The sequence below is a fragment of the Girardinichthys multiradiatus genome, chromosome 6 (genome assembly GCF_021462225.1).
Source record: "Girardinichthys multiradiatus isolate DD_20200921_A chromosome 6, DD_fGirMul_XY1, whole genome shotgun sequence".
Taxonomy (NCBI): domain Eukaryota; kingdom Metazoa; phylum Chordata; class Actinopteri; order Cyprinodontiformes; family Goodeidae; genus Girardinichthys; species Girardinichthys multiradiatus.
The window spans coordinates 26,620,652-26,633,855 of NC_061799.1; the positions used below are offsets into that span (position 1 = coordinate 26,620,652).

General features: G+C 39.7%; 1 protein-coding gene across 15 annotated transcripts in view; it reads right to left on the bottom strand.

The window, feature by feature from the left end:
- Positions 1–2,367: 2,367 nt before the first annotated feature.
- Positions 2,368–13,204, bottom strand: part of LOC124869695 (adhesion G protein-coupled receptor L2-like) — a 143,752-nt gene continuing 132,915 nt past the window's right edge. For 5 of the 15 annotated variants that reach the window (XM_047367722.1, XM_047367723.1, XM_047367721.1 and 2 more), the window contains 2 exons: positions 11,196–11,321; positions 2,368–4,456 (listed from right to left, as the gene is read on the bottom strand). In XM_047367722.1, the coding sequence (XP_047223678.1) occupies positions 3,585–4,456; positions 11,196–11,321 (998 nt within the window). In that variant the 3' untranslated portion in view covers positions 2,368–3,584. Of the gene's footprint in view, positions 4,457–6,268; positions 6,323–11,195; positions 11,322–13,204 lie in introns of all 15 variants that reach the window. The other 10 variants (XM_047367724.1, XM_047367733.1, XM_047367735.1 and 7 more) reach the window with 7 other exon arrangements.

Consider the following 13,204-nt stretch of genomic DNA (forward strand, 5'->3'; position numbering starts at 1 on the left):
CCACAATTCATCTCACTGGATGCACAGTTAGGCCCATAAAATAACAAATTTTTAACTACATGAAGTGTCATTTTATGTTTGTTTCTCATGTACAAAAGGACGAGTATTTGAAATATTTGGATTGGAGGGCAAGGGGCTAAAATAAAGTATTATTCTGAAAGGTTTTATTCTGCAGTGCCTTTCAACATTATTTGCATCTCATAAACCTGCAAATTGAGTTATGTTACAAATACAAACATGAAGGTATTATGGAAAATGTGTGGTAAAAATTTCACGTCAGCCTTAACCAAACTGTAAAACATGGTTGTGGCAGCATCAGGTAATTGGAATATGGATGAAGCTAAATGCAAGGCAAGCAATTAAGCCTGTTACAGGATGCAAAAGACTTGAGACTGGGGCAGATAGTCACCTTCTACCAAGACAAAACCAAACATACAGCCAGAGCTACGTGGGATTGGTTAGATGATTGCATATTTATATCAGAATGACCGCATCAAACACCAGATCTTAGTCCAATTGAGAATCTGTGGGAAGACTTGAAAACTGATGGGAATGATAAACAAATTGCAGTGTCTTAATGTGCAAAGCTGGTAGAGAGATAGTCCAGAAGACTTGCAGCAGTAATTGCACCAAAAGGTGGTTCTAAGTAATAATTCTGGGAGGTTCTGAATACCTACATGACACACTTTTCAGATTTTCCTAGTGAAATATGTAAGAAACCTATGCACTACTTCGTATTGGTACGTCATATAAAACCCCTATAAAATACGTTATAGGTTGTTTGCCACATGAATTAAATTAACAAAAAGTTAAAGGGATCTGTATATTTTTGCAAGGCACTGTATACTCTGTTTTGTATAAATTATCCTGTGAAATACACATACTAAATTTAAAATGTGAACTTTTCTGACATTCTTACAAAATGGCAGAAAATGGTTTTGCAGGATTGGAAACAAATGGATTTGCAATCTGATGTAAAAAAACAAAACAAAAAAATAAGACAGTGCTTTGGAAGTCAAACATCAATTATGTGAAATCTTGCAGAAGTATACCAGTCCAGAACTGCCCAGGAACAGATTTTATTTAAAATCATTCCATTATGATTCAAAAAGGGAGACTCATAATATATAGACTCAAACAGAATAATAAATATAATGCCGAATTTCAGCAAATCTTTGATTATTACGGCTTTCAGCCAATGAAATTTGGTAGAAAATTAGAATATTACATAGAGATTAATAAATATCGATAAAATAATTTTAATACAAAAATGTCAACTGAAATGATACCTAATGAAAAATATTTCCTGGGTACAGTGCAGTTTATCCCTGTTGACTTGTGAACTATTTTCTACCTACCTCTTTCCAACTTTCCATTAGTATGGAACGTTGAGTGGAAGGAATAGCAGTCTCTGTACAACAAGCTTCTTCAACAATGTCTTTTTGTGGCTTAACGTTCATGTAGAAGGTGTAAATGACCGTCAACTCTGAAGTCTTCCTCATGATTGTATAGGCTATAACATTGCAGCAACATGAAATTTCAGTTTCAAAAATGGTCTTGGTCTTGTATAAATACATTTTTTAAGAACCAGAATTTTTGCATTTTCATTAGCTCTAAGCCAAAAATAATCACAATTAACAGAAATAAATGCTTGAAATATACAACTGTATATATCTATGAGTTTCACTATTTGAACTGAATTAATGAAAAAAAGTAACTTTTCAATTTATGCAAATGCACCTGTACATTATTCAAACCTTGACACACAAAACACAATTTTCTCAATTTTTCAGAGACTCTGAAAAAGCACAGCATAAATGAGCCCATATTTTCCTGTGCCATGTGTGTCCTTCATATCCACTCTATCAGTTCAGCATTATAAAAAACGTGGTATCTGTTAACTCTTAAATATTGCACAGTTTATCGCATGCTGTAAAACACAATCAAGATCCCATGTGCAACTCTTCAGCTGCCATTTCTAAAAAAACCCATTTCCACCACAGGGGGGAGGACACAAAGGCACCGCTGTTACTGGACATAAAACGGACAGACTTTACAGACGGGCAACAGATGTCTCATACAGAAGAGAGGGAAAAAGAGCAGACAGAATGGGAACAGGGACAAACTGTTGCCGTGAGAACGTCAGGGGATCTTTTTTGTTTGTGTGTTGCATTGAAAGGTCAAATTCAGATGAAATGTTGTCCCCTGATAGAGGGTAATATTTACAAAGCCAAATACATGTGGAGTTAATGCAAATGTTAGTCTATAGAAACTTATTGTATATTTGCATGAAGATAATAAAGAGCATGTTTTCTTTTTTTCACCACAGAAATAAATGAAACAAAAGTAAGAATGAGCAGGCAGATGTCTGCGAACGAGAAAAAGTTTCACATTTATTTGATATCAAACAGGAGTTGAATTAAATACCAGTCGATGATGGGTTCTTACAAAAGGAAAAAAATGAAGCTAATCAGTGCGGCAATGTCTTTTCACACTTCCCAACAATGATCTTTTTTTTTTTTTACATTTTTTTATTACTTAATAAATTAATTAGTGTCAAAGGATGAAACGTGTTTACGAAAAAGAAACAAAAAATTGCAAAGGCATGAACGGAAAGGAGTCAAAGCTGAGTGTTTCTTTTAAGTAAAATAAATTACATGGGGATCCAATTCGTTCTAATGTTAAGTCTGTGGATGGTATTAACAAATATACTACTGGCAAAAAAACTTGTCATTCATAAAAGCAAAAACACTTCACAAGCAGAGATGTGAGCATGATTTCTTATGGACTCATGTCTCTCAAAGCGTCTTTTTTTTCTCCTTTTTTTAATATTCAAACATTCTACCACAAGTCAAGTGTGAGAGGAAAAAAAGCACATTTCCAACAGTTTGATTAACCTTGTCTGAAGAATTTTAACATTGAAATGGCATAACTACTGAATTCTTGCCGTTTCTTCTTGCTTTTTTTTTTCATTTTGTCTTTGTTTTACTTTTTACACTAGTGGTACAGCAAAATATATTTTTTCAGCTGTCTCATGTACAACAGTTAATTGTGCAATAGAGAAAAATATAAGGCCTGAGTCTGAATTAGTGGTTTCTTAACTTTACAGTCCTGACGATGTAAGTGGAGCCTCACTAGTTCTTGTTCTGCACTTCTTGACTTTAAAGGACCCTGGTTCTGCAAAGTCCCTCAGGAATATGCCAAGAGCTTCATGGTTCTTTGCTTGGAGGTTTAGATTTTTTTAAATCCCTTACTCTTCAATTTGTCTTTCAGTACCACAGAAATGGCAGACTTATCTTTGAAACTGCGGCCTCTATGTTATCCTCTGCACCTCACTAGTCCAGCAGCAGAGATGTCGCAGCACCACATTTGTCTGACCTCAGTTGGGTGTGTCTTGTGTGTAAAATGAGATCTCTGTGCAAAAAAGGTCATTCATTCTATTCCCAAACCAACAACTTTTCACTTCCTGTCCGAATAGGAAGGGCATGTGCGGAGCCGGGCTCACCAGGCTAACTTGACATCACCAGAAAGCACCCAACTGTTCAAACCTGTGCAAACAGAGGTGCCCCACCCCACACCCCATCTCAGAGGCTGGTAATCAGCTGCATTTGTCCATCACTTGGGGTTTCCCCATCCGCCTCGCAGTCCTCAGTGCTGGGCGAGACGATGCACCCATCGCTGGTGCCTCGGTTTATGTGGTAGTAGGACAGAGGCTGCGGAGCGTCGCCAAGCTCAGGCAGGCTCTTGTGATACGCATCCTCGTCTTCACTGTGAGGTGAGGGAGAGAGCTCCTCCTCTTCCTCCCCCTCCTCTGGCGGGTATGGAGAAGTTGAGGGTGAGGGAGAGTCTCTCAGATTTGGCATGCTGGTATACAGAGAGTCTCTGTTGTTGTTGGGTGACTGGGAGCCCATTTCCTCCACTGTGGTAACAGTTTCCGAGCCATGGCCGCTCTGGGCCTCCAGACGCCTGGGGGCCTTCTGGGCACTGTAGAGCAAAGAGTGAGTCCTTTGGGGCAGGAGGGGAGCCTCCAGCACCTCCTTGTGGTTTGGGCGCAGGAGCAGCTCTAGGGTGGTGTGGCCTCCTCTTCCACCTCCTCTCTGCAGGGATGATGCCTCCGTGTGATCTGCCACGATGGCATCATCCTCGCTCCCGCTCCCACCCCCAACTTGGTCCACAGTCACGCGGGTGTGGGGAGGCGGGACCCTGTCCCTCTCTCTGGGGGTGCTGCAAACTTTGGGGGCCCCGCGGGGCCTAAGGTTGTTATGGACAATCTCGGATATGATCATTTTCTCAAATGTGGCATCATCCAGGTTGAGGCCACCCAGGTCACCAGGCGCTCGGACAACCACAGCTTCATAGTCATCGTCGCGCAGAGAGTAGCTGTTGTTGAAATTGCCGTTGAGGGGTAGGGTGTCCATGGTGCTGATGTCCCTGCTGTTGCTGAGAGAGGGCTGTCCTAGAACGGAAGGCGGAAAACCAGGTAAGATATAATTTCACTTATGTCATGAAAGAACACCACATCATCATCCACATATGCAGGGTCTTGCAAAAGTATTCATAGCCCTTGAAATTGTTTGCATGTTGTCATGTACAACCACAATTTTTTTTTTTTTTTTTGGTATTTTATATGATAGACCAACACAATGTAGAGAATATTTGTCAAATGGAAGGAAAGTAAATGTGGTTCTTAAATATTTTTACAAATAAAAGTTTGTAAAAATTTGTGCATTTGTGTAATAATTTGCAGAACCATTTTTCGCTGCAACTACAGCTGCAAAAGTATGTCTCTACTAGCTTTGCAAATCTAGATGGAAACGTTTGACCATTCTTTGTGCAACATAACTCAAGCTCAGCCAGAAACCCCATTCCCAAGTCTTGTGACTGGTTCCTGGTTGAATTTGTATGTGGACTTTATTGCATAAATATGTTTTGATCTAAACATTCCACTGTAACTCTGGTTTGTAAGGCCGCTGTCCAACTGAAAGGTAAACCTCTGTCCAACTCTCAAGTCTTTTGCAGCCTCTAATAGGATTTTTCAGTACTTAGCTCCATCCTTTTTTTCATCAACTCTTTTTTGCATTAGCAAAGTTCAATTCTGGTCTCATTTGACCAAAGCACCATTTTCTGTATGTTTGCTATGGCAACTGCAACCCAGTTTTCTAAGGTAATGGCCTTTCTCTTGCCAATTTCCCATAGAAGTCGGGTTTGCAGGTAGCATAAATAATACTTTTCTGTTCACAGATTTTCCACCAGAGCTGTTAATTGCTCCAGCTTCTCCACGGTTACCACTGATTAATGCTCTCCTTGTTCTACCTGTCAGTTTAGGTGGATGGCCATGTCTAGGTATGTTTTCAGATAATGGATTAAACAGTGCTCCGTGAGATATCCACAGCTTGAGATATTGTTTTATAACCAAACCCTGCTTTAAACTTCCCCACAACTTAATCAGTGACCTTTCTAATGTGTTCCTTGCTCTTCATGATGGTGTTTGTTCACTATCATTCTCTAACAAATCTCTGATGTAGTTATAGTTCAGTTATAAGCAATTGTTTGCACTAGAATTTACTGAGCAATTAGTAAAGGGGTAATAAAAATGCTTTACACATTTTTTATTTAGTTAAAAAAAGAGAAATATGTTTTATTTTCTGCAGCTCCACAGTTATCAGCTACTTTGTGTTGGTCTACTACAAAAGCCCAACAAATACATAAATATTTAGAGTTAAAACTTGAAAGGAATGTGAAAAAGTTCAACGGGTGTTAATACTTTTGCAAGGCACTTCAATTGATACTGCTCAGGACACTTTAAACCTTTGCTTTTTGATCTGAGGTTTGATTTTAATTTCATGTAAGTGCAACAACATAAAATTCAAAGAAGAACCCAATTAGTTTCCCACCATGCCCGTCCTCATTATCGCAGATGCTCTTAGGGCCAATATAAGATATTATCCTGAACAATATTGGAAGAATGAGACCAAAGGATGATTTGAAACTTAAAAATATAAACAACAACAACACACATCAAAGTAGCTCATGACCAGGTAGCAACACAGCAACAAAAACGGCAAGAGGTGATGAGCATTACCCAAGTAGATGAAAATGAGCGGATGAGAAAATGTGTCATCCACAATGAATAAAACATTCCACCTGGTAAAAGAAGGCAAGACTAAAGTGTAATGTCAAACACAGATGGCCAGCCACCTCTTTGCACAGAGAACAGCAGCAGGCCCCCCCACACACAAAGAAACACAGGCACTGTGCAATGACTCACTTTGCCACCACTCACATCAAGTGTGTCTGCTCAGGCTATCTGGCCTAAGAACAGCTGATTTGCAAACAAAAAAAGGAACACAGATGCTTTTTCAATTGCAGCAGAAATAACAAAATTAGTGAAATAAGACAAAAGTGGAAGCTTGTAACATTCAGCCTGGATTCAGCTGTGTCCTTTGAATTAACCAGAAATTATGTTTCTTCAAAGTGTTTAAGTTGAAAGGAATATAAATAGTTTTGTTTACCAGATTAAGAACCTATAGCCAAATAAAAACAACTGAATCCAGGAGTTTGCAGGTGAAAGGATCCAGCAGCAAGCATCTACAGTCACTGTCAGAAACTTACATACACTGATCACTGGCATGGATCATTTTATATTCATTTTGGGGCTTTTATTGATGCAATTGAAACTGAAAATGAATATAGAAGAAACAACTTCAAGGAATTGTGAAAACAAGACTTGGGGGTACACGTTTATTTATTCTGGACTATATGTGATTCACACAGGCTCACAATTGCATATGCAGGCTCAAAAACTTACATACACCCCCACTAATAGTTGCACTACTGTCTCTGAGGAAGATGTAGAGAAACCACACACTATTTATAGCCACCAGCAAGTTTATGGCATAATTCTGATTACATGTCTGACAACTGTTATTAGCAGAGTTGGTAGAGTTGTTTTAAATTAGTTAGTTTCTTGACACAGAGCAGGCTTTTAAGCATAAGCCCATACATTTTCAAAAGGGTTGTGTTTGAGACCATTTCATAAGCTTAAAATGAGACAATTGTATCCATTCCAACACCAGTGTTGATGTATGTTTGGGGTCATTGTCCTGATGGAGGACACAACTGTGACCAAGTTTCCATCTGACCCATACTGTTATCTCTCTAATGAAAGGAATGTGGTGTTCCAGAACAACCCAGGAATCACCTAAACCTGTTAGACTGGAAGCTGCTGCACCACCAGTATCACTGTCCACTGTGAGGGGAGTTTCATATGAGCGTGGGCATAGACTGTGCTGACCAGGAAAGAAGAACCTGATCTAAAATCAACATCTTCAAGCTAAACATCGTCTTAAGACAATGTTTGTGGTCAGAGATAAAGACTGATGTATTTGGCCTAAGTGAGAAAAAGGATATCTGTAGGAGGCAAGGTAAGGCTTTCTAGTCTAAGAGCCCTGAACCAGCTGTCAAGCATAGTGGTGGTAGCATCATACTAAGATACTTGCCTTGACAGCATTGACAAAACTGAGTGTTTAACCAGAAAGATTATCCCAAACAAACAGAAGTATTTTTGGAACCCAACAGAAAAATCTGTGTACTACTATAGGTCTAAAAGCTGGTTCAAGAAAGCGGAAAGAAAACTAACCAATTTAAATTAACAGCCAGTAAAATATTCAAGCTAAAGTTATGCCACAAGCTTGCTGAAGACACCAAAGGTGGACTTTTAACTGAATTTTGGTAGATGTATATAGTGATATATTTAAGTATGTATGCATATTTGTGATCCTGAGTGGATTAGAAAAAGACAATAAATTCATATTGTTTTCAAACCTCACTGAAGTTATTTAATGTATAAACAATACACCTTAGGAAAAGAATGGTTCAGATGCATTACCAAGAGCCCAAAATGAATATTCAAGCTGATGATGAGTGTATGTAAACCTCCAATGGGTCCTGTACTGAAAATAATATCAAAATAACTTTCTAGATGAAGCCAAGTTTGTTCCTCATTTATAGGAACAATATAGCAAACTTACAAATGTCCAACAAATTACTCTGGTTTTGCACAGCTTACACCCCAAATGCAGTATAATTGTTTAAAGAACTTAGTGGAAGGGCCTATTTTGGTTTTAGGATGATTTAGTTTGATTGCAAAGCCGGGTTTCTATGGATGCAGGCGAACAAAAGGAGAAAGTGTCAGTGCGGGGTGTCAAATTAGCTCATCAGAAAATGGATAAAAACAACTGAAAATAGGTCAAAAAACTGAAAACAAAACGTTTCATAGAAAGTATAAAAAAAGGAGAGAGAGAAAAGAGCAACGGGACTGTGGACTAGCCCTCATTGACATTAATGGGGGCTTGTTCGGGATCAAATTATACCCATTGCTTTCAGGTTAAACTACTCTAATTTGAGGTTGTGGTTTGAGGGGGGACCTGCAAATTTTATGTGCTGTCCATTGTACGTTGCACAGTTTAACGTCCCTCTCAAGATTGTCAGCAACAACATAGGTCGCTGCCCAGAGCAGCATTAGAAGGGGTCATATGATAAGGGAGGAGGGCCGGTGCCAAGAACTTGTTGCTGTAAAGATTCTGGTAGGTTGCTGGCCATTTCTCTTATTTCACATCCAAAGCAGTTCATTAAAAAGGAAGTGAAGGACCTTGTTAGAAAAGTGAATTAAATGTATTTTGTAAATAGTTTGGTCTTCAGGATAGTTCATTGCGAGTGCAATTTTTTTGTTGCTGGCAAGCAAAAGAACAAGCTGTAAGTGCTGTGTTTAAATTAGCATGCCAAAAAAACGATGAAATAAACAGAAAACAGGTTAAAAAAACATATTTCTAGAAAAAGTAGAAAAGAACATGTGCAGAGAGCAAAATGCAATTCAAGCTAGTGGTGCTGGTGGAGGAATTATCAAAAGTGTGACTGGATAGGTTTTGCTTCAAAAATGTGCATTTATTTATGTATGCAGGCTGCATTTTTTTATTTATTCATTTTTTACTGCAGACAGCTATTGTCTACCGGGAAAGGGGGGGGATGATGTGAACAGAATTCAACTGGACATGGCGACAGCTGCACTTTGGGAAATGTTCCAGCAGAGATCCATTCAATATGCTCCCTCTTTCCAGTTTTTACTGCATCTGCAGAATATTACACTGTATTAATACACTTATAATAGAGGACAGACTCATCCTTTTCCAGAAGCTAAGTGTAATGACTATAGCGGGCAAACTTAGAATATGCCTGTGTTGAGCTTGACAGTTTTTTTCTACGTGTATTTCATTTTTGGCTGGTGATCTTGACACCAGGTTTTGACATTTGTGTGTCACGCTCCTGCAGCGCCCTTAAAATTATTTTCCATGTGTAAAATCCCAGACTTTCTTTTTTTTTTTTTAAAGTATGTGAACTATTTCTTCTGCTGTGCCTGTGTTTGATCACAACTAACAACAGTAGTTAGCCTCAGGAGGAGCGGTAAAAAAAGTGTGTGAAGCAAGGAATTATGCTCACATTCAGAATTACCTGGTAATTAAATATCCCCTCTTTTTATCTTTCTTCTGTGTGCCGGTATTAAAATGCAGTTATTCTACACTGATTAGGCAGGTAAACATTTTAGGTATAATAAACAGCAGCTAAGTTATGCACCTGAGCTGCTTGGCTGCAGAGGAACTCACCTCAATAAAAACTAAATGAATCAGTTTTGAAAAAATCTAATCAAAAATGCATCTGGTTTTCAATAGTTCAGCAGTTGTTTGTTCCAAGCCCTGCTTCATTAGTTCTGAGTGTGAATGCTAGCATTGTGCTTCAAGCCAACCGACACTGGAGCAGGTTAATCGACACAGCCGCTCCATACACACTTTTGCCATTCTGCCATCTGTTTTCCCTTTTATCATCAAGTGCTTGTGAAATAACAGAGGCCTGTAACTCTGCCCGCATTGTGTCATGAGTTTCTGTTTTTTTTCTCCTTTGATTAGGCTTCTTTCACTTTGTAAGAGAGGATCTAGGTCACAATAAGCAGCGCTGTTCCAAATCAGGCTTATCTTCAGTAAATGTAGATATTTTGATACGTTTTCTCTGCATGCTGATACTCCAGGTTCCATTATTAAAATGTCCACACTTCTTCCAGAAGTGTAAACACAAATGTTCACAGTGACTTTATTACTGATATTTCTATAGTGGTCAGGCCTTGGATTTGGAAGCTGTAACAAGGATGCATGGATAGATGATGGACAAATCAATGGATGGATGATTCATTCAGCTGGATAAATGGAGGACAACAGACAGATGGCAACAAATGGATAAGGGATGGATGGATGGATGGATGGATGGATGGATGGATGGATGGATGGATGGATGGATGGATGGACAGGAAGACAGAATGATGAATAGACAAACTGATGACTGGATGGATGGACACAAATGGATGAATGGATAAACAAGCTAATGGATGGATCAATCCATCGATGGACGGACGGCTGGATGGATGGATGGTCCTATATACAGCGGGATGGGCAGACTGACACATGGATGGATGGATGCTGAATGGTGGGCAAACAAATCTACTCTAATCTCATCATATCCTTTCCCAGGCTGCCTAGAACTCTTGGATATTTCTTTTAGGGTAATAACAAAATAGATAACCTGGACCAATATGCTGCAGCTCTATTTACCAGAAAGGAATTCCCACAGATAAAAAGAAAACCCTGATGTTTATCTCCATTGTAAAAAAAGGAAAAACTGGATAATAGCAAACAAAACACTTAGAACATGTGAGACATGAAGGACAAAAGGTAAAGTCTGTATAATTAGTCTGAACATTTTCAGTTACACCATGACCCAGTCTCCAGAGCTTTCACTTAAAAAATAAAGCACTGGCTGTAGATTCAACAGACATGAAAATGGTTGCAATCTGTCTCTTTTTTCCAAAAAGGCGAACACTTCTCATAATGCTCTCATATCCATTTGTTGCAATCTGTCTGTTGCCCTTCATTTATCCAGCTGAATGAATCATCCATCCATTGATTTGTCCATCATCTATCCATGCATCCTCGTTACAACTTCCAAATCCAAGGCCTGACCACTGTAGAAATATCAGTAATAAAGTCACTGTGGACATTTGTGTTTAGCAAATGTGTGCTTTAAAACAATCACAAATCTGTGCAAGACAAAGAAGGAGAAAAGGTGGGGTGGCAGGGGTGGTGGATGTGCACCTGGGGAGTGAAAGGCCGGTGGAGAGGGGGTGTTGCACACCACCGTTTCAGCCAGGAGGTTGTTATAGGGGTTAGTGTCGTGGGTTCGGAGGAGGGGGTTAGTTAGGAGGTAGTTGCCAGCCATCCCTGCAGTAACAGGAAGAAGAGACAGAAAAAGGGGAAAAATTAGGAGATGAAAAACAGAAGAGGAAGTGAGCTCAAGGTTGACTGTTCTGTGGATTTTGCAGCAATGCATCGGGTAGCTTTCCACATAAACAAACATTCATATTCACTGTCCAGAATCTCGCATAGATGATTTACCACCTCTGCTCCATCCGCCTTCTGCATGTGGACAAAGCAGCTGCGGAAACGCTGGTCAAAGCGTGCCATTACTCAAACAGCCCGTTGATGTAACTGACAAACAACATTATAGCAACAAGTGTTGACCAAAGCCTGGCAACACAATCAGCTGCAGTGTTTATATGAGACAGATTCATCCAAACAAACTCATCCAGTCGAGACAGCAGACAAAACATATCTGTTCGGCCTGCCACAAATAACACAGTATCTTCATCAACCCTCATGCGCTTGTGTAAGCTCTTGAGAATGTAACAACACATCCGAAGTTATTTGGATGGATCGCTGAGAAACTCTGCATTGGCAGGGATTTCTTTTTTTTTTTTGTGCTGAACTAAAGCCAAATCTGTATTGGCAGCATCCAGACCCTGGGTGTCACGATGTTGGGATAGTTCCCAAAACCTGCTCTGACCTCCAGCCGACTTTGCTCCTCCCCGTTCTCTTCTTCTACCTTGCACAATCAATCTTGGATGCCAGTTTCTTTAGTCCTGATACGTCACATATTAAACTACACAGGTATGTAAAAGCTTTACTTACTTTTTTTTTTTACATTTGATTCTGTTGCAAACACAAAGTTTATTGGAATTCTATGTGATAGACCAAAATACAACAATCATGAATTGATTTTTTAAATAAAAATCTGAAGTGTAGCATCTGAATTTGGGCCCCTGAGTCAATACACAGCTGTAGTTACAGCTAAGTCTTTGTGGGGTATGTCTCAACTAGCTTTGCATTTTCAGAGACTGAATGAGCTTCATCCAGCGTCCTATCAACTCCAACCACCCAGCCTATGTCTGCTAAGAAAGTATCTCCACGGTATGATGCTGCCATTACAGTGTTTCACCCTGGGGGAGGTGTGCTAGGGGGGGATGATCAGTGTTAGTCTTCTACCACACACAGGCCAGAAACTTAAAACTTTGGACTCATCTTACCAGAGGACCTTTTATCACACATTGGCTGTGGCCTTTTGTCTTGCTACTCTTCTGGTTTAAACAACTAATACCAGTCCTGTTCACCAGTTCTCCCACCTGAGGAGTGGATCACTGCAGCTTTTCCAGAGATACCATGGGGCTTTTGACTGCTCTCTGATTAAATTCCTCCTTACACTAAGTGTGCAGTTCTGCCATATTTTTCCCATTTTATGATTATGGACTTACAGGGGTTGGACAATGAAACTGAAACACCTGTCATTTTAGTGTGGGAGGTTTCATGGCTAAATTGGACCAGCCTGGTAACCAGTCTTCATTGATTGCACATTGCACCAGTAAGAGCAGAGTGTGAAGGTTCAATTAGCAGGGTAAGAGCACAGTTTTGCTCAAAATATTGAAATGCACACAACATTATGGGTGACATACCAGAGTTCAAAAGAGGACAAATTGTTGGTGCACGTCTTGCTGGCGCATCTGTGACCAAGACAGCAAGTCTTTGTGACGTATCAAGAGCCACGGTATCCAGGGTAATGTCAGCATACCACCAAGAAGGACGAACCACATCCAACAGGATTAACTGTGGATGCAAGAGGAAGCTGTCTGAAAGGGATGTTCGGGTGCTAACCCGGATTGAGGTCCATGTGCATCCAATGGTTCAAACATTGTATCTTGAAGGTGGTGCAGTGTATCAGGATGACAATGCACCAATACACACAGCAAGACTGGTGAAAGATTGGTTTGATA